Below are 24,811 nucleotides of genomic sequence, written 5' to 3' on the forward strand. Positions count from 1 at the left end.
ATTCTATCTCTAAATTGCAGAAACCTGTGTGTGAGCAAGGTGCCCGGTCATTACTCGGGAACCTTCTGACCAATTGAATTCAAACTTGCTGTATGACCAGGGGATGGTTTGTGCCGAGTTGGATTTGGGTCGGACATGCATTCCCAACTTACGTTGTTTCCGAGTAGTTTATGAATAACCCATTTATTGTAAAATCTAATGTTATTAGTACTCTACTGTGGTAACAGGTACCACACTGGGTACTCTAACAACGGGTTCAACAAGTACTCCGGGTACTGCGTATAACCGGATGGGGCATCCATTCCCAACTTGCATCCTTTCCAACTCCAGTCCTCGAAAGGCACCAGTCTGATATTATTAATTAATTAATAAGAGCATTAATACACTCAAGATTGAGTTATACCATAATATTGCGACTGGTATGCTGATTTATCATGTATGCCCCTGGGTCTGCAGTCTCATGCCACCAGTGCCAATATCTCACAGTCACAGTACAGCAATCTCCCTCTTGTGAATTATTCCTTCTATATATCAGGGGGTTCATTTAATGAGCTATTGTATATCATTTGTACGCTCACTGAATACGTTTCTAAAGGAGTACTGCAGCAAAATAAGATAAGATAAAACTCTATTGAGGAGAAATTCTGAAACTTGGGCCTAAAGATCAGAACAACAACACACTGAGGTCCAATGTTTTGTTTGTGGGAACAACTAAACAAAGACAGATGTCTTTTTGCAAAACCCTGGAAAGTAACGTGGCGCAGGGAATCTCGCTGCCAGGATTTTTCAATTACTTTTTTTTTTTAATATTCAAAAGAGGTTTGAGGAGTGGGGTAGTTGGGTGCACAAAGGGAGTTGGGGAGTTTGAGATGAATGTGAGCCATTGTGCATTCCACACAGCATATCATGTTCTCCTGTGGGACCCGCAAATGTTTTGCGAAATCAAAGATGCAAGAGGTCATGCATACGACTTCTTACACGGCTCCCTTATCTGGGCCTGACAGCGTCTGTTTGTAACAGAGCAAAGAAATAGAAGAGACAGATATAGAGCAGAGTTTTCCTGTAAGTGTCTTGAGATGGATGTCTTCATCTGTTGCCAAACTGTTCAATGTGATTGGAGTGTTTCCCCCTTGTCTCGTCTTTTTACGGCGTCGCGTGTGTGTGTGTGTGTGTGTGTGTGTGTGTGTGTGTGTGTGTGTGTGTGTGTGTGTGTGTGTGTGTGTGTGTGTGCGTGTGCGTGTGCGTGTGCGTGTGCGTGTGTGTGTGTTCGCGAACCGCTGAACTGATCAGTGCCAAATTACCAAGGAAGTAAATGCCCAAATTATGTTTAACCTTGTATGCCCAAAACCGTTTGTTTTGTATTTATCATTTTAAAATGATTTAAACTAGTGAAAACAGACGATCTACAAGCACACAACGGTTGTGTGCTTGTAGATCGGCTGTTTTCACTACTTTTGTGCGATGGCCTTGTACGATGGCCTTGTACGAAAAACATTACACATTTGAAACTTGGAGATACAAGGTTTCTGCCCGACAGTGACAATATATTTAATATTTAGCAGAACATTTTACATTTTAAAACTTAAATTTGATACTGGAAGTCTCGTGTCAGTAACATAATCAACATGACGTCCAAGATCCACATGGAAGCTACGTCGGTTCGACCCCGTCTGTTTGATTTTGTTACATCTGTCACCCAACCCTTTTGCCTTATTTATACTTTAGTTACACGCCGGCTGCGACATGCTGTGAGCTTGTAGATCGGCTATTTCCGGACAACAAAGCAACACCCGCGTGCATGCAACAAAGCACAATCCAACCTTCTGTTATATAAAGATGGATATAACTGCCTGTCAGTGACACTTGACTCTCACCTGCACACTAGACCCTGTGCTGCTGACTGAATAAATAACAGACTGAAGTTATATTCCAAAACCACCGTGCGTGCGCACGCAGGGCCAGGGGTCCCCTCATGCCACGGCCCTCTCAGACCTGGATTCACCTCGGGGGCCGATTTTTCATATCAATTGAACTGCGGTAAACAACAATGATGGACTACATCCTCTGTTGAAGGGAGGAGGGACAAGCGTGTTCCTAGGAAGGGAGAGGTCAGACTGTGGGGGAAGTGTGCCTGGCCCGGCAGCCTCCGCATGGCAGCTCGGCTCTCTCAGTTTGACAGTGGAGGGGGGGGGGGGGGATCAGAAAGAGGGGAGAGGGGAAGGGAGAGAGTCAGAGAGAGAGAGAGAGAGAGAGAGAGAGAGAGAGAGAGAGAGAGAGAGAGAGAGAGAGAGAGAGAGAGAGAGAGAGAGAGAGAGAGAGAGAGAGAGAGAGAGAGAGAGAGAGAGAGAGAGTTGACAGGGAGGAGCCGTCCTCTTGCAGGGTCCTTTGACAGGGGCGTCACAAGGGGGGGACTGAGTCACTAGGGGGGCCTTCATTATTTTTTACTTTAGCTATTGAAAAATAGCAGATATACAAGCTCACAGCGCGGCACCGAGTGCCGCGCTGCGAGCTTGCAGATATGCTATTTTTGAAAAGTCGTGAAAATGTGTGCAAACCTTTGAATATATGTATTTTATTTAAGCGATCATTTGTAACTCAAATTTTTGCTTCTGCGGGGTCCCTGGAACAAAATATTTTGAGATGGGGGTCCGTGGCCAAATACCAATCATTTGGGGGGTCCTTCACATGAAAATGTTTGAGCACCACTGACATAGAAACATCGGTTTTTCAAAAAGGATTTGAAATATTCAAAGACTATTCACGATTTTTCAAAAATAGCAGATCTACAAGCTCGCAGCGCGGCACTCGGTGCCTTTCTGTGAGCTTGTATATCTGCTATTTCTTCAATAGTTAAAGCACAAAATAACGCGTAGTAATGCGTTCCCAGTCTAAGTGGGTGAAACCCCCTCCCCCTATGAAGAACATTCATGGGGGGCCTGTCAGTGAATCCTGGTACCCAGGGCCCAGAATTTGGTGCGACACCCCTGCTCCATTGATGTCACACATTGGAATGGGCCAGTCATCGGGTTCCTGGCATGAGGCCGAGACCGGACCAACGGAGCCACAACTCCAGTTAAGAGAAGAGAGCCGCAAGAATAACGGGAAACCGCTGTGCATCAGCAAAGTACCGCAGGAGGAGAAAAAAAGAAAAAGCTCCTGAGGCCAGAGAGAGAGAGAGAGAGAGAAAAAAAGAAAAAGTTTGAAGAGGAAAAACAATTGTATCATGAAAGCTCTGGAACAAAAATAGCAGAGGGGCCATATCATCACGGACCAGTTACCTCTCATGTTTCATAGATCCAACCCGAAGAGTATAACGTCATAGATTGATACAGGGAGGAAGAGCAGAGGAAGGGAAGAGATAGTTAAAGTAGGACGGACTGTGAAACGCAAGCTCCAGTGAGTTCTGTTGAAATGTGTCTGCCTCTGACATCCACTGGAGCTATATGATTCTAATCCATTCATTCTCTGCACGCTAATGCTTAAAGCTGCGGCCGTGCAGCTTAAATGTCCTGCCCGGGATTCGAACCCGAGTCTCCCGCATGCGAGGCAAAATGTGTGAGCCAAGAATAATCCCTTTTTACCAGGCAGGATATTTTGAGATTCAGGCAGGGCTGCTTGTCAACCAGGAGGTGTCTTACCCGACACCAGGGGTCTGCATTTCTCAAAAGAAGAGTAAGGAGACTATTGTGTTAGTGTACTCCCCCATACAGATAGGGCAGAATAATATGTTATTCATTAAATAAATTCTGGATTGCAGCTTTAATTTAAACTCCATCACATGATGGTGTTGCTTAGCCGACAATGCGACGAGCCGCCAGCTTGTAGATTCAATTCAATTCAATGTTGTTACAGTGCAGAATCACAAGTTGTCTCGAGACACTTAACATAATAGAGACCCACCATCCCCCTGCCCCCCACCAACCCTGAGCAAGCATTGTTGCGACAAAGTCTCCCCCTCCCCTAACTGGAAGAAACCTCAGGCATGACTAGGCTCTAGGGTGGGCACTGGGCAGCCATCAGCCCTGACCATGTCCAGGGAAGAGAGAGGGAAGAGAGAAGAGACAGAGAGAGAGAGAGAGAGAGAGAGAGAGAGATGGAGAGAAACAGATACAAGCAATAACGACAAAAATAGAATAAAAAAAAACGTTTATGATAGGATTAACAATAATAGCAGGTATAACAATATTATTAACACAATATCATCACCGTTGTGTGGAAACCTTGTATGTCCACTGTAGTTATAATAACTAAATAATAACTTATTATTTAAAGTCACAAGCTCTCGTTATTACTTTTATTTGGTTAAATATTCAAATATATATATATATATATATATATATATATATATATATATGAATCTCTGTCACTTTCAAAATATATTTAAAAAAAAATAGACGATCAACAACCTTTTTTGCTACTTTTGTTAGACACTCTGGTATGACGACATAGGGCATTACTTTATGAAAAGAGTTGAACTATGGAGATACAAGGTTTCCGCCCGACAGTTACAATATGATATAGTAGCAGACAGCAGTCTACAGTTGTGTTCCATGGAAACCCTTGATCCGTATAGCCGGGGGTGGGGGGTCCACTCCACAGGTTCGTTCCATGGAAACTACGTACAGTATGATGATATTGTCCACAGCCGTATTCCATGGAAACCCTTGAGCCACAGCTGGAAGTCAACAATCACACCCTCGGCACGCAGGAGGCAGAGTCAGTGATCACAGCCCATGGAAGCCTGTGGCACAGAATGGGGGGGCATGAGGGGCAGACTGAAGTATAGTCAGTCTTTAGATCAGGGGTCTTCAACGTTTTCAGGCCAAGGACCCCTTAGCTGAGAGAGAGATGAAGCAGGCCAGGGACCCCCACAACCTGTTAATAGATTCCATATAGTTTCATTGTTTGACAGCACAATCATCAGTGTATTTTGGATTCATGTCAATTTGTGTTTTCAGATATTTAACCACTTGAACCGATAAATAAATACATATATATAACAAATTGACCTTTCACTCTGTACTTAGTCTGCTCTTTTCCCCTCTACACCAAAGCTGTTTGTGTTATCAGCTACAGTATAGTGCCTGCCATAGTGCCATACCTGCCTGCATGTCTGTTTCTTTACACGTGCGTGGCTGCGTGCATGTGTGCGTGCGTGCGGTTGTGTTGATGTTGTGTAGTTGTTGTGATGGTCGTGTGTGTGTGGGGATGACGGATTCATCCTGTATGCATCAATTACCTGGATGTGCTACAGTCACACTTAGCTCTCTGAGTCCAATTAGTTTGACTCAGACCAGGTGTGACTGCTTAAATCAGCCATCTTTGCATTGAATTTACATGTAATTGTCACCACTTCTGATCTGACTGGCTTCACGTTCGGCTCTGCCCTCTGCTCTGGAGTCATCAACACACACAGAATATATCGCTGTCGGGTGGAAACCCTAGCCTGTATGTTCAAAACAGTTCCTTCTTATTATTAGTAGGGATGGAGCTCGAAACAAACTCGATAACAAATTTATTGAGTACCCGTCAATAAACTTTGGGCTTGTCGAGCTTGTTATCGAGCATAGCGGCCCATGACGTCATGTTTAAACAATCAAGACAAGAGGCGATCAAGAAATGATTACAGTACTATTCATAATATAAAGCTATATAACACTTATTGCACACTGTTGAATGATTGTTTTAATGATATTTCATGATAAAATGTGTTACTTTTGTCATCTTCAATTGTAGTCTCACGCCTTTCCACGAAATATTAGAAAACACTCAATAGTGGGCTCGATAAAAGCCCGGCTCAATAAGCAGGATCGGTAAGGTGCTCATTATCAATAAAGATTTACGAGCTCCATCACTAATTATTAGTATTTAAAAAGTATATAAATAGTGAATATAGCTGATCTACAATCTCACTTGTATGATGAAGTTGGGCATTCATTTATGAATATACATTGACATATGGGGATACTAGGTTTCTGACAGACAGCTAGGGCTGTCACGATATGACATTTTACAGGACGATTAATTGTCACTCAAATAATTGGCGATTAACAATTTAATTGTGTTTTTGTCGTTGATAATTACACTTCTGTTTGGCTTTTAGGCTTTAAAATTGCACATGGCAGATATGACACATAACCTAAATACACAAATAAATTACTGACATATTTGACAACTTACTACTTAAAAAATTACTTTGATAGTGGAAATAGCCGATCTACAAGCTCACAACGCCGCTGTGAGCTTGTAGATCTGCTATTTCCACTATTTCGGACATTTTTCAACATTCACGATTATGACAAAAATAATTGCGATAATGTCAAATAATCACGATTAGACGATTATGTAATAATTGTGACAGCCCTACAGACAGCAACGATTGGTTGGACAGTTCTCAACTAAGATACGCAAAACATGCACGCACTCACACATGCAAGCACACACACACACACACACACACACACACACACACACACACACACACACACACACACACACACACACACACACACAAACACACCCACACTCACAGAGATTTGTGGAATTTATTGTTAGATAACGAATGTCCATGATATTGTAGGCTATTGTTTAATAATGACTAAATAAAGCACTCCTGTTCGGCTTGCTGTATTTATATTCTGTGCCTTCAAAGTAACTTTTCTTCCCCCTCACCTTGAGGGCGTTCAGGCCATCCTCTCTTTTAATAACAAACACAGTCTGATAGCAGTGGAGATTAAAAGATAGCTTTTGTAGATAAAACGCTAACATCTTTCCTGAAAATGTAATTTGATCAACACCGGAGAGTTAAGATACTGTAGTAAGGATAATCACTCAGACATATTGCCTCCAGCTCTCTCTGCGACGCACACACACACGCACGCACGCACGCACGCACGCACGCATGTACACACACGCACGCAGATGCTCCCTGTCTCATATCGTTGCTGTCAGGCAGAAACCTCCTATCTCCATTAGGGATGGGACGATAAGTGATATTATCGTTTATCGTGATAAAAAAACAATCACGATAATCGTATCGTGGAGATTTAATTTATCGTGAAATCGTCCTCCGTCATGCACTGGGATCAATTCACCTTTTATTTGCCGAGCTCCATATTATATATCCGGTACCATTTAAACCCCCTGTTGGTAAAACGTACTTATAATATACGTACTTGATACAGTCTTTTCTTCCCACTCAACCAAATCTCTTTGCCAAAAAATAGCAGATCTACAAGTTCACAACGCGTCGCATTGCGACGCGTTGTGAGCTTGTAGATCGGCAATTTTTTGGCAAATGTTCCGCCCCAGGATATGTTGGGGATATTTTGATTATCGTGACAATATCGTAAATCGCGATTTCTTTGCTCACAATAACCGTGATATGAAATGTTCATATCGTCCCATCCCTAATCTCCATACATGTAGGCCTATTTAAACTTTTTGCGTTTCTTTGTAAATTAACGCCCCACTTAATCATACTACAGCGTCACACAAAAGCATCAAAGGTATAGTAGATCCCCAAGCTGAAGAGTGACAGTTCTGGACATAGGAGGTTTCCACCCGACAGAGACCATATTCTTACTTCCCCATCCTCCTCCTATGACCCTTCATGCTTCCTGAAATTACATTGCTGCCGGGCAGAAACCTTGTATCTCCATATTGCAACCTATGCCCTACCTCGTTATAGGGCTGTACAATTAATCGTTTTTAAACCGAAATCGTGATTTGGAACCACACATTGGCAAATTTCAAAGGTGCATAATAATCGCAAAAGTGATCTCTGGAGGGGTGGCTCCCCTCCTCCGTCCCCTGCACACATGGGAAACTTATGGTGTGTCTTAGGGTGCATTTTCTTGCCTTGATGAAAGCAAGGCAGCGACATACGGTACTTTCTTCCTTGACAATAATGAGAGGCAGACAATACCATTACTGAGACAAAAAAGAAAAAAAAGAAAACAATGATCCACAAGCTCAAAGCACATCGCATGGCGACTCGCTGTGAGCTTGTGGATCGGCTATTTTCACTCTTTTAACACAAAAAACCTGATAAAACAAATTACGAAATGAAGAAACAAATAAAAAAAGGAACGGTTTTGGACATTAAAAAGAAGGTTTCCACCGACAGCGATGATCCCTGCCGGTCTGTGAGTGAAGCGAACCCTGGGACATAACACAGATGCCTTTTATTTTGGACTTCCTGTCAACAGACTATAGACAATTTCCCTTCTACCAGACTAATTAGGGAAGTGTTCATCTCTGCATCAGAGGAGACGACAGGCAGTGTGAGATCTGAGATGATTAGTAGTGACACCATTAGAGACGATGCAGCACTGCTTCTATAACACCACACTTATTTATTTATTTTGTACAAGGAGAAATCGTCTGCTTTGCCGCGTGTCCTTGTCCTTCTCAGTCTTTAACTTGAGTTTGTTTTCGCTCACATCAGCTCTGCAAACTTGTGTTCTTCTCAGAACACGCTGTTAGTCCCTGCTTTCCCAGTGACCTAACAGTATCAAAAGCAAAAGCACCTACTGTGCACCTGTATTTGCGTGTGCTTGCGTGCCTGCATATGCATGCATGTGTGCTCGCTCGCGTGCGCGTACTGTACGTCTATCAAAGTCGGCGTGTGTGTGAGCTTGTCCGATGCGTTTTGCACATGAGCCATGGGACATCTCGTCTTGGTCGGGGGTCTCTTTAGACCTGATTTTACTCCACGTGGGCCTGACGATTACCACGGCACATTTTTTGCCTGAGCTCATCACAGTCCTCTCACATCACATGCTGTCACCAGCAGGTAGCAACAAGATGAATTTAATAATAAGAACTCACACTGTTCCCTCCCCATGCGTTGTGTGTCTCCAGCAAGGCGGGCCGCCAAAAGAGTCCAACCCCAGACAAGCAAGAGATTAAAGCCTGACTTATATTTTGTAGCGCACCGGTGTCGTGTGACAGATATGGCCGATCCACAAGCTCACTATGCCTCGCATGGCGACGCGATTGGGAGCTTACAGATCGAGCTGCCATTTTTGGCACACGACAATAAATTAAGCATAAGCATACATAATGGATTAAGAATGTGTAATAGAATAGAACAAGTATTTATTGAAGAAAGGTGTTCAGAGATGAAAGTGGGAAATTTGCATCTTGCATTTATTAATCCTCTCAAAAGCCAATTTTTGGGGGAATTGTGTTTTCAAGCTCTTCAAAAGCTGTTGTTCATTTCCAGACGCACTGAGTCGTGTAAAATGAAATGGATCTGAGATCTGAGACTCTTTAACTTTCCTAAAGTCAATTATTTTTGAGGCCGTAAAGGGCGTGAAAGCAATTAGATTGAGGATTTGTGGTAATTGAGCTAGATTTGAATGGAAAAGCCATGCCACTGTTAGATCTCAGCGTAATCATTCCTGACTCAAAGGAACGGGTAGCTTACTGTCACTATACATATCATGAACCAGTTCTCCTCAGCAAAACGAAGGCAGAACTCATTCTCCACCGGAGGCTTTTGCGAGGATCTCCTGTCTGTTACCTCTCGTTGGATCACGTGGTATCGCTGTACTCTGTGTGAGCTTAGCATGTGTGTAGGAGCCAGATACACTGTAATCTTTAATGTGGATGCTAAGGCACATGCTGGTCAAAGTTGTGTGTGTGTGTCAGAGAGAGAGAGAGACAGACAGACAGACAGACAGACAGATACAGAGAGATGGAGAGAGACACAAACAGAGACAGAGACAGATACGTATGGCAGCTGCCATACTTTGGCTCCAGGGGAAAAAAATAAAGTGTACTTCTTAAAATAAATGTTATTAAATCACTTTAAACTAACTACAATGCAAATTAGAACACAATTATCGCTTTCACCATGGGTTTCAACATTTGTATCCCCCCCTAACTTGACAAATGGTTTATAACCCAGTTCAGTTGTTCAGCACAGGTGCAATGTATTATTGTTAATTAGCAGCAGCAGCAGCAAAAACAAAAATCAAGTGTGACAGACAGTTGTTTGCTTGTGCCTGTGGTTAAATAATACTATCTGCTACTTACTATCTACTACTTACCTGTTGCTAAGGTATGGCAACATGACTGGTGTCATACAAGCGTGCCTTTGCATGTGCGTGTATGACACCAGTCACGTTGCCATACCTTAGCTTTTTGCTGAACTGACGCCACTGAGAGAGATGGGTGATAAAGGGAGGTCTGCCAGTGCTTCTGGGTGGGACGTCCCGTCCATGTGGGCGTGTGTGTACCATGATTCACCTGAGACCAGAGCGCAGATTAGGAATGGATTTGGATAAGCCTCTCTGTATGCCTACTGGGAGCCAAAGTTCACCGCAGGGGAGATTTAGATCAGACAAACACGTTCATGCCAAGGACCCCCAAACTGATATGTATCAACCACCTTTACAAGAAGATTCTCAAAGAGAACACCAGCAGCAACAACGGACGAGTTTCGGCCGTTAAGCCTTCATCAGCGGTGCAACGCTTTCCATGCCGACCTTAATTTAATTTTAAAAAGTGCCTGAAAAGGACTGTTCCGTGAGTGCTGGTGTTCTCTTTGAGAATCTTCTTGTAAAGTTACATTCCCGACCGTGCACCCGTAAGAAGTCTAGTACTGTTGAAACGATTTGGAGTTGTGCTCGCACTTCTGCTTTGAAATGTATCAACCACCCCCATCCCACATCTTAACGTATATCGTGCTGGGGGACTCCCATACAAGATTTGTGTTATTAAAATGTTTCAAAAATATTCAAAAAATAAAATACTCAACTAACGTTCACACATACTAGTGTTCGGAAAGGAATAGGATAAAACGTATCAAATCTATACCCCTCCGTTCCCCCGTACCTCAGCGTTATCACTTGACGTCCATATTTTCAATACGGTTTAAGTAATTTAGCTGGGGACCCCTTGGAACCCCCTCAAAGACCCCTAGGGGTCCCCGGACCTGACTTTGTGAACCACTGAGATAAGCCTCTCCTTCTACTGGGAGCCAAGTTGACAGCAGGGGAGATTTAGATCCTCCCTGTTTCATCATGTTGGACTGGTTTTTAATATGAAGTTGGGCTCATTTCCCAGTGTTGGTCTCTATAGTGCAGTTATTCTCATCCTCTATCATTTCAAGGACCCCAGTTTGATATGATTTTTCAGTTACAGACCTGTAACGTACAGTATTTGGACCCTGTGGTCCTCGGAATGCATATTAGGCCACGGACTCCATTCACGATGATCTTTTTTTGTAAAAGTGTTTTACTGGTGGACCCTGGACCATTATGTTGAGAACCAGTGCTAGTCTAGACCCAAACCTAGGCCGTAAGGGTCCATTTGGTTCCTACAATCAATCATTTATCTGGGGAGCCCCTGGACCCCCCTCAAGTCGAGGACCATCTGGGCCCACATTTAGAACTAGTGGTCTAATAGACTGTTTTTGCACACATAATAAGTTCTGCAGACAGTTATGCAACCATATACAGCAGTATATTAAGTTGTCTGTAGCGGTACAGGTACACTTTATTGTTGAGCTTTACTTTCATGTTAATGGCAGGCAGCTCACAATAATTCATCTTTTTCACTCTTTATAGAGAGAGCTAATGTACACTTGCAATTTCCCCCTTTGCGCCTTGTGTACCTTCTTAGAGGCAATGTATGGAAATCTCCCTTCCATGCCTGAGTCCTGTTGACATTTCTCATCAGAATAATAATAACTGTGTATTTGCATATACCTCGAATTTGTCTCCTGCACTTACCGGTACCAATCCTAACTATTAGGACGACTTAAGACCTTGTTATACGACAACTAGAAAAGATAGCAGGTCTACAAGCTCACAGCGAGTTTTGAGCTTCTATTTATTTTCACTACAATGACATGCCCAAAATAGGGACACCAGTTAAAAAGTGGTTATTGTCCCTATTCTGTGTCTTGCCCAGGGACACTTTGACGCAAACCGGTGGTGAAAAAAGTACTCAAATTCCGCGACGCGTTTTGAGCTTGTAGTCGATCCTCTATTTTCAAATAGCCTAGGTATAAAATAGGGCTAAAGTGTTTCATCTATGTTTTATATTATAATATACAGTATATCTGCAAAGTAACTAGTCCGTTTTCAAATAATTGTAGTGGAGTAAAAGTACAATATTTGGATCCGAGATGTAGTGGAGTAGAAGTAAAAGTATTGGAAACTGGAATTACTCAAGTAATGTACAAATAACTCAAGTGTTACTTTATACTACAAACGCAGACTGGGTGAGCTGGGGGTCGAACCTCTGCCCAGGGCCCAATTCTGGGCCCTGGGCACAAGGATTCACTGCGGGCCCCCCATGAAAGTTCTTCATAGGGGGAGACTGGGAACGCATTATTACGCATTATTTCGTGCTTTAGCTATTGAAAAATAGCAGATATACAAGCTCACAGCGCGGCACCGAGTGCATTTGTGAAAGTCTTTGAATATTTCAAATCCTTCAAATCGTTTTTTTGAAAAACCCATGTTTCTATGTCAGTGGTGCTCAGACCTTTTCATGTGAAGGACCTCCAAAATGATTTGTATTTGGCCACAGACCCCCATCTCAAAATATTTTGTTCCAGGGACCCCCAGAAGCTAAATTTGAGTTACAAATGTACGCTTAAAAAAATAGCAGATCTACAAGCTCGCAGCACGGCGTGTCTCTTCTCTGAAGAAGACAACCCAATGAAAAGGCCATGTTTTATGTCTTGTCTCATCTCGCCAGAAGAAATGAAGGTGTTAGATTGGATTTACGTCTTGTTTCACCCCGAGAGCAGTCTCATTACTGAGCATTGTGTGCATACATCGTGTTTGTGTTGACACTGTCTTATGGCGGAACATTCTGGAATTAAATAACGCCTTTGTTTGTTTGTTTGTTTGTTAAGGTGGAGAGCTTGCGCGTGAGGGAAATACGTGACTGTGTGTGCATGCACGCTTGTGTGTGTGTGCGTGTGTGCGTGCGTGTGCAAGCTTGCACGTGAGGGAAATACCTAACTGTGTGTGTGTGTGTGTGTGTGTGTGTGTGTGTGTGTGTGTGTGTGTGTGTGTGTGTGTGTGTGTGTGTGTGTGTGTGTGTGTTTACGACCTTATCTTTTTGATAAAAACTAGATGCACGAACACACACACACAAAAGTAATCTCCTAACCATTGATTGCAGAAACAGCGTGTCCTGTTTCTTGTGCTCTGTGACAAGTCTTACATTGACCATGTTTCCCTATTCCTAACAATATACTCTCTCTCACTGTGTGTGTGTGTGTGTGTGTGTGTGTGTGTGTGTGTGTGTGTGTGTGTGTGTGTGTGTGTGTGTGTGTGTGTGTGTGTGTGTGTGTGTGTGTGTGTGTGTGTGTGTGTGTGTGTGTGTGTGTGTGTGTGTGTGTGTGTGTGTGTGTGTGTGCGCGCACATGCGTGCGTGCGTGCATGTGTGTGACTGTGTGTGTGTGTGTGTTTGCAAAGGCCTGATCGTTTCTGATAAAAAGCTAGATGCACAAACACAAAAGAATTAATCTTTGAAACGGTGTGTCCTTCCTTTCTTGTACACCGCAACAAGTCCCACATCGACCAGGGTTTTCACTTTTTTCTAACTACAAGCCCGATATAGAACGTCTATAAAAACAACTGTAAAATGTAAATAAGCTCGCATAATCCATCCTATGCTGGCTGTGGTGACCCCTGCCTGACCCTCTCTCCGGTAAAATGTTTACGAAGCCCTGATTTCTTTTTCTTCCTAATCACGGCAGAGTTCCTGTGGGAATATACACTACCGCCACACTTCCTGTCATATATGTTGTTTATGCTCCAGCTACTGTACGTACGCGCTGTAGGACGTGCTGCTGTTGGGCCATTGTTGATATGATGTTTGTTTAGTGCAGTGCTTCTCAACCTGTGGGTCGGGACCAAGCCCCCAGAACGGCTTGTAAACATTGAAGCGGCCGCCCTACTGGCCAAAGCTGGAATTTCAGGCGGGGTGAAACATACATGCACGAGCATAAGAGCGCGGCGCTGGGGTCTACAATAGGGTTCAATGGACGTCGTTCGTGACGTCATTCGTGACGTTTTGGAAACAGAGCTGGTTCCAATTTCCCCCAGAATGCACCTGGATTAGCTACATGCTAGCACATAGCCGTTGCTTCAAAACGCCACTGAGCACTTGCATTGAAATGATAGTGGGGGCGGGGCCCGTCCGCTCTCTATTTTATATATACTCTATGGTCGGGACCCACAGGTCCTCAAATTATTATGGGGCGTCCCCAGATGATTAACTTAATGTGCAACGTTGTTTTCTCACTCAACAGTAAACAAACCAACATAAAGTTGAAGTATAGAAGTGGGTTTATGCACATTTCTAAAGTGACAATTTAAAGACTTTTAATACCTCTAAAATGACAAATTAAACATTGGCCAAATTGTCAAATATTAGAGGCAGAAATTGTGAAAATTGCCGATCTACATGCTCACATGTAGATCGGCAATTTTCCGCGAGGCGTTGTGAGCATGTAGATCTGCTATTTTCACAATAGAACCGTGTTATACAAAATGTAAATGCCTCAACTCTTAGTGATTGTCAGGGTGGGGTGGGGTCCCCAGTTAAAATATGATTATTTTGGGGGGTCGCGGCCTGAAATGGTTGAGAACCACTGGTTTCGTTGATTTGTTTATCGAAGATTTGTTTTTGAAACATTCAGTGGGAATCAATGTGAAATAAATGGGTTCCATCCGGGGTCTCATTTAATGTTGCATCCTGTACAGGTGTTAGTAATGATATTCATTATTAAGGTTGTGTTCAAACAGGGGTGCTTATAGACATAATATATGTAGACGCCGCTTTCCTGTACTGTATACGTCAGCGTCGCTGCCATATTGTTCTGGGCACCTTGCCATAACTCCACTGTATGCCTGAGTCATGTGCAGTTTTGTTCTGTAGATTGTACCTGGAACTAAACTAAACTTTTTTTCATTGCATTACTGTTACTATACACGAAAGAAAATACTTTGGTATGAAAACCCACATTGTTAATTTAACCAAATATCCTGTTTCATAACATACGGCTGATATTTGTAGCAAGCGCTTGAACTTGGAATTCGGTCGAAACTTCAGTGAGTTATAATCATTTCAATTGTGTTATAGACGCGCTGTACACATTTGGAGGCGCAGCTTGACTGGACCAATATGGTGGCCATGTTGTGACATGGCTCCACTGAACAGCAGCAGCAGTGCGGTATCGACGTACATGTACAGTAGTATATCGTCACTGTCGGGCAGAAACCTCGTATCTCCAAGGTTCAAGTTTGTAAGTTTTTTCACCAAGTAAAGCTCTGCTTCATCATACAAGGCTGTCGCACAAAAGTAGTGAAAACAGCCGATCTACAAGCACACAACGCCTCGCGGTGCGAGGCGTTGTGTGCTTGTAGATCTGCTATTTTCACTAGTTTAGTTCATTTTCAAATTGACAAAACGAACGTTCTTGGACATACAAGGTTTCCACCCGACAGCGACGATATCTAGGTGCCGCTATTTTGCCCCTTGGCTCACTGAAGGGCTCTGCTACTCTATCAATTACGCATTCCTAAGCCGATAATTTGAAGACCGGCTCCTGTAGGAGGCTCGAAGAGTCCTATTGACCGAAGACCCGGTCATCAAATTACTGGTTTAGGAATAAAAATAAAATAAAAAAGGCGTCATGGGCCTCCAGCAACATCAAAGAGATTGATTTTACGTCTTACTATTATTTACACCTTTTTATTATTATTATTTTTAGATGTTTTTTAGATGTTTTTTGATATACGACTGCATTGTCTGAAGGATGCCAAACAAAAAACAAATTGTACTCTTATGTACCTGTACAAAAGACGTAACAATAAAGTACAACCTTGAACCTTGAACGCATTGACACCTCGTGGGCATCCGATGAGTTAAAATCTCCATGAATTCAAGGCTTCATGGGGAGTGTGTAGTCGATAGACAATAAGTAATTATTTTTGGGTGAACTACTCCTTTAATTCTTGTGGTATGGCAGTGTTTTTCTCCTGATCATATATAATTTATACACCTGTAGCTTTTACAACTCTTTAACTTTAACAACTATTGTGTTGTTGTTGTTCGTTCCCTGCAGGAAGGAGACAGCAATGTATTTCCTATCAACATCAACACGACATCACCAATGAACCTCATCCTCATTGCAGACCAAGCCTCGTATGCATTCTGCTATGTTTCCAGTGCTGTAAACATCTATGTAAGTACAGTACCATCTCCGATACACCTCACCTGACAGATTAACCACTTAAGCCCTACACTACAGTATGTACTTCAGGGCATGACAAATAGCAATAATAGTCAATCTACAATGCAGGATTTTCGCCTATAATGACATGCCCAAAACAGGGATGCCAGGGTTAGCCACCTTTTAACCATAGCTGCACAGCGTGTAGATCAGATATTTTTGGGGAAGTTATTTAATGTAGCAACCTGTGGGCCAGGGCCACCTGGTGTGCCGTCAGGATATTGCAAGTGGGTCCCCAAATAATGGGCTGTACACTAAAGGTGGTTGCACACTGCACTGCGTGTTTTCGTTGCGTTTTGGAAATCCGAAAGCCGTAGGCCAGGGACAGAGAGAGGAAAGAGAGTGAGAGCAAGGGACTCAGTGGGACAGCTGCGAAAATCGGAAAAAAATCAACCCTGGTCCGAAAATAAATACGAAACGGGCGGCAGTGTGCAAACGTGATTGACATAACGTGAGGTTGATTTTTTTATTCACGCATCCCGAAATTCACTCCGATATTCGGCCCGAAAAACGCAGCAGTGTGCCAAGACCTTTAGATTGAATTGATAATATAACAATACAAAATATACATAATTATATAATAAGTCCTAGTATTTTTTCTTTCAAACCTTGAAAAATCTATTGTCTTTTTTTTTAATTCAGTGCAATCAATGAAACATCTCAATTATAAAACATTACATTCCCAGTGCTTTTTACATTTTTATTGTGCTGCCAACAGACACGTACAACAGCATAGTGTATACTTGAGCAGCAAAGATTAGTTGTCTTTGTGTTGCAGATAATTAGGAACTACGTTAGTTCATTGATCCAACATGAATGAACACATGAATCGACCGATTGATGATTAAAATAAACATGCTTTGAAAATGCACACGGCCCACCTACAGTATCTGACCTCTGAACACAGCAGCCATGTCCCCCCCAATTATTTTAAGTGTTTAAAACAATTGAGTTTTTGAAATCCGTATATTATGATTTGTGTCCTTGCATGAGGCTATGGAGGTGTATGTTTACTAGTAAGACGCCTCAGGGCAACATGCAACCTCGCCCTGTGCCAATTCTTTGCCTTCTGGCCAGTGATGTACGTATATCGGACCAGTTACCCATATATGGAGACCCCATGGAGATCCATGTACTGTATATGGAGATATGCTGTGAGAGCCCAAACATGCTTACTCAGTTATTCGTTATGTGAAAGTCCTATGATGTCTATGACATCTGACATCATACCCTTTTATGCCCATACATGGAGATCCCTGTCTGTAGAACCAGCCACACAGATATGGGCTGTCTTGGCCATCTGTCTTGGCCTTATATGGATTCTGTTAGTGTGGTGTGGTATGTGGTCGATGTGGCCTCCATATATGGGCATTCCCATATGAAGTCCTGTTAGATTATGGGCCTAAAATTTATGACATCAGGGAACTCCATATATGGGCATGACAGGGATTCTGTTAGTCTGACATCACCGTGAAGCCAGAGCGTGATGTCTGAGCGGCAAACCCATTCTGTTAAGAGTGGTTCCCCTGACATCACAGTGACATCAGAGCATGATGTCAGAGCGACAAACCCATAGACTGTAAAAAATGTGTACACGTCTACATGGACGGACGGACATGGACAAGCTGTGACGTTTCTCATAGTAAACTAATGTCTGCCCAGATGTACATTATGAAGCTGCTATCTGCCATCAGCTGTTTTATATAGAATCAAACAACCACAGCTGTGCCTCCCTTTGGGCCAGTTTGGAGAAACAATTAACCTTGTCTGTTTACACTGACAGTCCCCATGGACTTCTGTGTGCGTGTGTGCGTGAGTGTGTGTGTGTGTGTGTGTGTGTGTGTGTGTGTGTGTGTGTGTGTGTGTGTGTGCGTGTGCGTGTGCGTGTGCGCGCGTGTGCGTGAGTTTGTGTGTGTGTGAGTGTGAGTGAGATTTAGCTTTTTCACTGTACAATTAAAACTATATCAAAAGTGCTGGGGTGGCCACAACATGAGAAAAGCCCAAAGGCGTATAGCTCTATCATAACGTTCACATTCTAATGAAAATCAAGATCTATGTGAATGAATAAAACATTATTTTAAACATTTCTGTATGGTAGAGTAGAGTATTTGCAAGAGTAATTTTTAGAACCTGGTGTCGGTTGATAACTAGTATAGAATTATCTCCCCTGACCAGGTGGACATGCCTTATTGGCAGAGTGGAATTGGTCAAATGTGTTCTCTCAGTATGGATTGCAGCTTTAAAACATGATTGTCAAATGATATTAGGTGAGTGGAAAGCAGGAAGACCGCTAACGGTAGCAGTGATGGCTGAGTGGTTAGTGTCCATACCTAGGACTCCGGAGGCCCCAGAGGTCGCAGGTACCATTCCCCGCTCCAGCTATCACTGCTCCCCTCCCCCTCGCGCTCCTTGTGGGCAGCACTGGGTTCAGCTGGGTTAAGCTGAAAAAAGCAGCTGGGTTGGGCTGCGATATCTGAATTTCCCTCGGGGGAGGAGTAGGTAACTATTATTATTATTAAAAACGACGTCTATTTAAGATAGATTTTGTGATGAAATGGATCTAGATCACATCTAAGACCTTACAGACTTGCTCACAGACAACGTAACCAGTAAGACTCCCTAATCGGGAGATAAGCGACCGTCAGGTCGCAGCGTGATTTTAGGGCAAAATGTGTAGGAGCAGTGTCCAAAAATGTCTTTGAAAAAATCGGCCTGATGGTGGCACTATATGGGACAGATTCATGTTGACGGCTCTCGCCGAGGCGGGTGCGTGGGTACCGGCCCCGGCTCTCCCGGTCGCTCCTAGCCCGAGTTACGGCATTTTATGTGCGCTGCAGTGGCGGGGGTCCTCCACTAGGGGCATCCATGCTGGAGCACCAGGAGTCGGTGGTCCCTGGGAATTCCCCGTGAACAGCCCCGTTTGGGTGGTCATTTGGTCATTTTTGCACTTTTTGGTGGTGGCAGAAGGGGGTCCCTGGGGGTCCCTGGAGCTCCGGGGGTCCCTGGTGGGGTGGAGGTTGTGGATTGGCAGGCAAGGAGTGTGTGTGCAAAGTTTGGCATGGATTGGGGCAACGGTGGTGGAGATATGAGTTGGGGAAAAGTGTGACACGACGGACAGACTGACAGACTGACTGACTGACTGACAGACAGCCGGTGGAGGTTTTGGTAGTAAATGCGACCTGACGGTCGCAATTAATACAACATGATAACTTTTCAGTTTATGCTGTTTGTGAACGCCATTTCTCAGCACCAGGGGCCGATGGAACGTTTACAGTGCTGTCAACAATCACTGATAAGCTGACAAAATTGTGATAATATATCACGTATCATGTCCTGCTCAGGGCCGGGGGAACATTGTATTTGACTAGGGGATGTTTTTGTGGGATGAGCAGTATCACTGGGGGAGTAATAGTGTTTTACTGTGGGCAGATTGTGAACAACAGCATCTGCTCTGCGTCTGAACAAATACGTCATCAACCTGACAGCTCGGTTGGGGGCATGCCCGGTTCACTATCCAGCTGCGATAGTGACAACCCTCCTTGGACTCCCACAGGCAACCCGGTTGCACGGGGTTGCGTAACGTTGAAAAATAGCACAGCTCAGCAGAAACTTTTGCAACCTTTGAATCTTTCTTGGCCCTAAATACCTTGTCGTCGAGGCACACGCGCGCATCGCAGACATGTCAGGAAGCGCTCCGAGTGCCAAGCCGAACCCACAAACAGTCAGGCGACTGGCCGCCGCCGCTGCCTCGACTCCTATCCCGACCTCTTCGGCCAAAAGAGGTCACAGATAGTCATGACTCATGACAGCGAATTGTGTTTCCCTGACTCTTCGTGTTCTGATAGCTGTCAGCTCAGAACAAACAGTACACTGTCACGGGTGTCAGGGTAATGGCGTCTGCTCAGCGTCAGGGTTTTATGGAATCTTAACTGTCATGGAAGGGTCCTTCGGAGGTTAAAGATAAATAAATGACTTGACCAGAGGAGAGCCGTCTGAGTCTTGTTCATCTATTACAGCTAAAACTGAGGGGGAAGGACATCTAATCTGAGAGCTTTCTAGAGAAGACGGAGCCACTCCTTGTGTCAAGACTACTTCCTTTCATTCAATACTTTGACCTGTGGCTGCACTGAGCTGATTCTCTAGACTAGAAGCTTATTTGAAAATAATAATAATATATACAGCAGGGGTCTTCAACAGGGCGTCCGGGACCCCTAGGAAGTCCTCAGAGATACTACAGGGGGTCCTCCAAATCTTTGAGTGATAGAAAGTTTTTTATTTTTCTCCTTTTTTTATATTAACCACTTGAACCCTAGTGTCCATATTCGGAGAACTTTAGCCAAAAATAGCAGATCTACAAGCTCACAACGCCTCACGCTGCGAGGCGTTGTGAGTTTGTAGATCGGCTATTTTCGTCAAAGAGCGTTGGTGTAGAGGGGAAAAAGAGCAGACTAAGTACAGAGTGAAAGTTCAAGTTTTAAGTTTTGACGGTTCAATATCTGAAAACACAAATTGACATGAATCCAAAATACACTGATGATCGTGCTGTCAAACGATGAAACTATATGGAATCTATGAGAAGGTTGTGGGGGTCCCTGCTTCATCTATTTCTCAACTAAGGGCTCTTGGCCTGAAAACGTTGAAGACCCCTGATATAAAGTATACCAGTAAGACGCCTAAGGGCGAAAAGCGACCTCACCCTAAAGGGCGAGGTCACGCCATATTGTCTTGACCATCTGTCTTGGCCATATATGGATTCTGTTAGTGAGGTTCTCCTAACAGGGCATCATCTGGGATACAATCCCTTTTATGTTTATGCCCATATATGGAGATCCCCAACAGAATCCCTTTTATGCCCCTGTTAGATATGGGCTTAATATTGATGACATCAGGGATCTCCATATATACCTACGGTCGCAATTATTATTATTTTTTATCTCGTCTTACTTTTCAGTATTGCCATCTTCTTTCATAAGCGATTAGAGATAATTTGTGACACACATACTGTACTCACTGTAAACACATACAGAACTATAAGGGTTATGTTAAGTAGTTTTTTTTATAAGTCTGTGTATCTCAATGTGCAGTTTGACATTAGAGGCACAATTAAGAATCTGGCACGATGCTGTAGGAAGGAAGTGTATTTTAGATTAGAAATGAATCTAAAATTAATTAATTAGAGGAGGAATTTGTATAATACGGGGTATGCTGCATCTGTTCAGAAATAAAAACTTTGGCCAGGCAACCAACAGTTATTGCTTTTACAAATTAAGTAGTAGGGTAAACACAGGTTTTACCAATGCTACTAATTAAGGTACTGTTCCATTATCATAGTCTTTCCAGTGAGTCAGCATGCACAATAGCAGCACCTCAACTCTGTTAGACCTGAATAAAGCACTACCTTAATGAGAATCATTGGTATCACCTGTTTTTAGTTGCTGTGAAAAAGGTCTATTAAAAGTATTGAACCTGACTGCTACTGTACCAGCCACACTTAAAGGACAACTTTGTTTTTTTTGCAATAAGGGTTCATATTTTAGATTGTAAATAGAGAAAAGAAAAGATGAGTGTTAAAATGTTTTCATTTACTGCTTTCTATTGTTTTAGCGATTTTAGTGGTTTGATTTCAGTGGGTGGGGGCATGCGTACAAGTGGCTAAATATGTCTTTTTAGACACAATAAGCCAGCAATTTCTTTGTTACTATTTTACACCAGCACCCATAACCCATGAAAGATTGCGGTGCATCATGGGAATGGGCTTATTGTGTCTAAAAAGACATATTTAGCCACTTGCATGCATGCCCCCAGCCTATAGGGGCATGTATGCATATCAAAATCGTTAAAATCACTAAAACGATTGAAAGAAGTAAATGAAAACATTTTTTAACACTCATCTTTTCTTTTCTATAATGACAATCTAAAATATGAACCCTTGTTGTAAAAAAAAAACAAAGTTGTCCTTTAAAGTACAGACACACAATACCCTCACTTAGTTATAAGCTCCCAATCTCCCTACACCACACATAATGTACATAGTGTAGTATTTGAAAACGAAGGACACTTTCTGTATATTTATTAATCTTCTCTTCAAGACTACCTGACCAGCCATAATACACCCTAAGCCTCATCAATGTTGTCCTCAATATTCCAACTAGCATGCTAACACGTATTTATACTTCATGATTACCGTATATCCATTTACAATAAAGCAACACATAATTAGCAATGCCACATTGCACATATACATGGGTGGTATAAAGTATGAACTATGCTCTGGTAAGAAACAGCAGAGCTGGCATTCATTATGGGGATTTTTTTGTTTTGTTTGAGGAACACACTACTGATTTATGTTTTGGCCGACTGAATGTCGTTTTGCAAGGTCGCTCAACAAAATAAGTGGAAAAAATGCAGCATTGAGGGTTGGATTTTGGGGTAAGTCCCTGTGACATACTAGCGTCATATCCAGGGGGTGTACTTGTACATCAAGCTGACTCAGGCTACAGAAACAGGAGATAGGCTCCTGCCCTATGGGACTCATGGCTCGGCAGGACTTACTTACTTATTCAAAAATAGCAGATACACAAGCTCACAGCGTGTCACTTCGTGCCACATTGCAAGCTTGTACATCTGCAATTTTGAACATTAAAAAAAAAGAATCTTTAAAAAAGGCATTATTAGAATATGCCTCAGGTCTAAATTAGTTAACCCATTAAGACCTGGAATTATTTTATACTTTAGCTTTTGAAAAATAGCAGATCTGCAAGCTCTTAGCGCGGTGAGCTTGTAGATCTGCTATTTTTATTTATTTTTTAATTGTGAAAACTTTTGTAAATCTTTGAATATTTCAAGGGAATTTTTTTTAACTCAAATGTCTGCTTCTGGGGGTCCCTGGAACAACATATTTTGACAACATACATGTCATTTTGGGGGTCCTTGTCATGAAAAAGTTTGAGAATCTCTGATTTAGAAGAAGAATTTAGAAGTTATTTATAGAATCGGGTAAAAAAATATTCATTTTCAAGATTTTTCAAAAATAGCAGATCTACAAGCTTGCAGCATGGCAGAGCTTGTATATCTGCTATTTTTCAATAGCTGAAGCATACATTAATAGTTAAAGTAATAATGCGTAGGTTGGCATTGTTGAGTCAGGGTCCATGGCCGAATGGGTCACAATATTCAACTTCAGTGTGTGTGTGTGTGTGTGTGTGTGTGTGTGTGTGTGTGTGTGTGTGTGTGTGTGTGTGTGTGTGTGTGTGTGTGTGTGTGTGTGTGTGTGTGTGTGTGTGTGTGTGTGTGTGTGTGTGTGTGTGTCTGTGTCTGTGTCTGTGTGTGTGTGTGTGTGTGTGTGCATGCGTGTGCTGTACAGACTGTTATGTTGGCTAATATGGCATTATATAAAACTATTGCTTCTCTAAGCAAAATATTTTACTTGTGAGTGAATGTCAATAGGAGTATGATTGCTCCAATTGTTAGCTTTCTACAAACAACATACTGTACAGTCTGCCATCAAGTCCGCCTTACCCTGCTCTCACACACAAACAAACACACGCGTACATGTGTGTGTGTGCGTGCGTGCATGCTTGCTGGCACACGGACACGCGTGCACACACACACACACACGTTCATATACAGTACAGTACACGCACACACTCATTCATAAGTGCTTCATCCGAGGTCCATTATTTCCCATTGGTCAAGGCAGGGGGAAAAAAGCAGAGCGTCTAGCCTATGGTCTGGATGTATATATTTATACCGGCGCATGGAGCCAGATTCCAGCCGACCCCGCTGACGCACAAAGTTAAAAAGGTCCCATTTCCCGGCCCCACTCAGGAAGTGAAGGAAAGACCTTGGCTCCAACGGGGTTGTGCAACTGGACTTGTGTGGACACTTTACCATAATAAACATTCCTTTTCAAATGGACCCCGCTCGCTCAGAGAATAGGGAGAAAGAGGGAGCCGGGTGGGGATAAGACACAGCGTTAGAAAGTGAGTGCGAGAGAGAGAAAAAGAGAAAGTGAGGGAGATGGGGCTTTAAATTGCTTGTTGCCAGAAACATCTGGCAAGCATTAAAGCTCTTTATGTAAAAAGCTGACTCACGCAGTATTGTGACACCGGAGAATTGATAGGTATTGTCTGTCTGTCTCGTTGGCTTGCTCTATTTATGGCTTACTAGTTTTTCTTCTCTACTTTTATGTCCTTTGGGCAAATTTGGACACATTGCTTCACAATAAAAAGGGATTCTTATTCTGCTCTTTGTTGCCTTTGAAAGTAATCCTCCTCTCGATCAATAATTCTAATCCTCCGGATATTTCTTATATCTTCCAGGTACAGACAAACTCTAAAATTACCTTATATAACGCAGACACTCAGCTACACAAGAGGGATTTCCCTACCGATGAGGAAGAGTTGGTCAAATGGGCAACACAGGAGTTTGGCGGCGTCACCTCGTTCACCACTCTACGAGACACCATCAACATCACCTTTACTGGAAGGGAAGGTACGGTATATATATAGAGAGCAGGGGTCTTCAACAGGGGGTCCG

The 24,811-nt window shown here is 42.9% G+C and overlaps 1 protein-coding gene across 1 annotated transcript in view; it reads left to right on the forward strand.

Moving 5' to 3' along the window:
* The window catches only part of eng (endoglin), an 85,763-nt gene that overhangs the window by 40,989 nt on the left and 19,963 nt on the right, over positions 1-24,811 (forward strand). The window contains exons 4-5 of the mRNA XM_080742674.1: positions 16,106-16,225; positions 24,595-24,766. Coding sequence (XP_080598800.1) covers positions 16,106-16,225; positions 24,595-24,766 — 292 coding nt within the window. The remainder of the gene's footprint in view (positions 1-16,105; positions 16,226-24,594; positions 24,767-24,811) is intronic.

Source organism: Nannobrachium achirus (assembly GCF_963921795.1).
Source record: "Nannobrachium achirus genome assembly, chromosome: 15".
Classification (NCBI taxonomy): Eukaryota; Metazoa; Chordata; class Actinopteri; order Myctophiformes; family Myctophidae; genus Nannobrachium; species Nannobrachium achirus.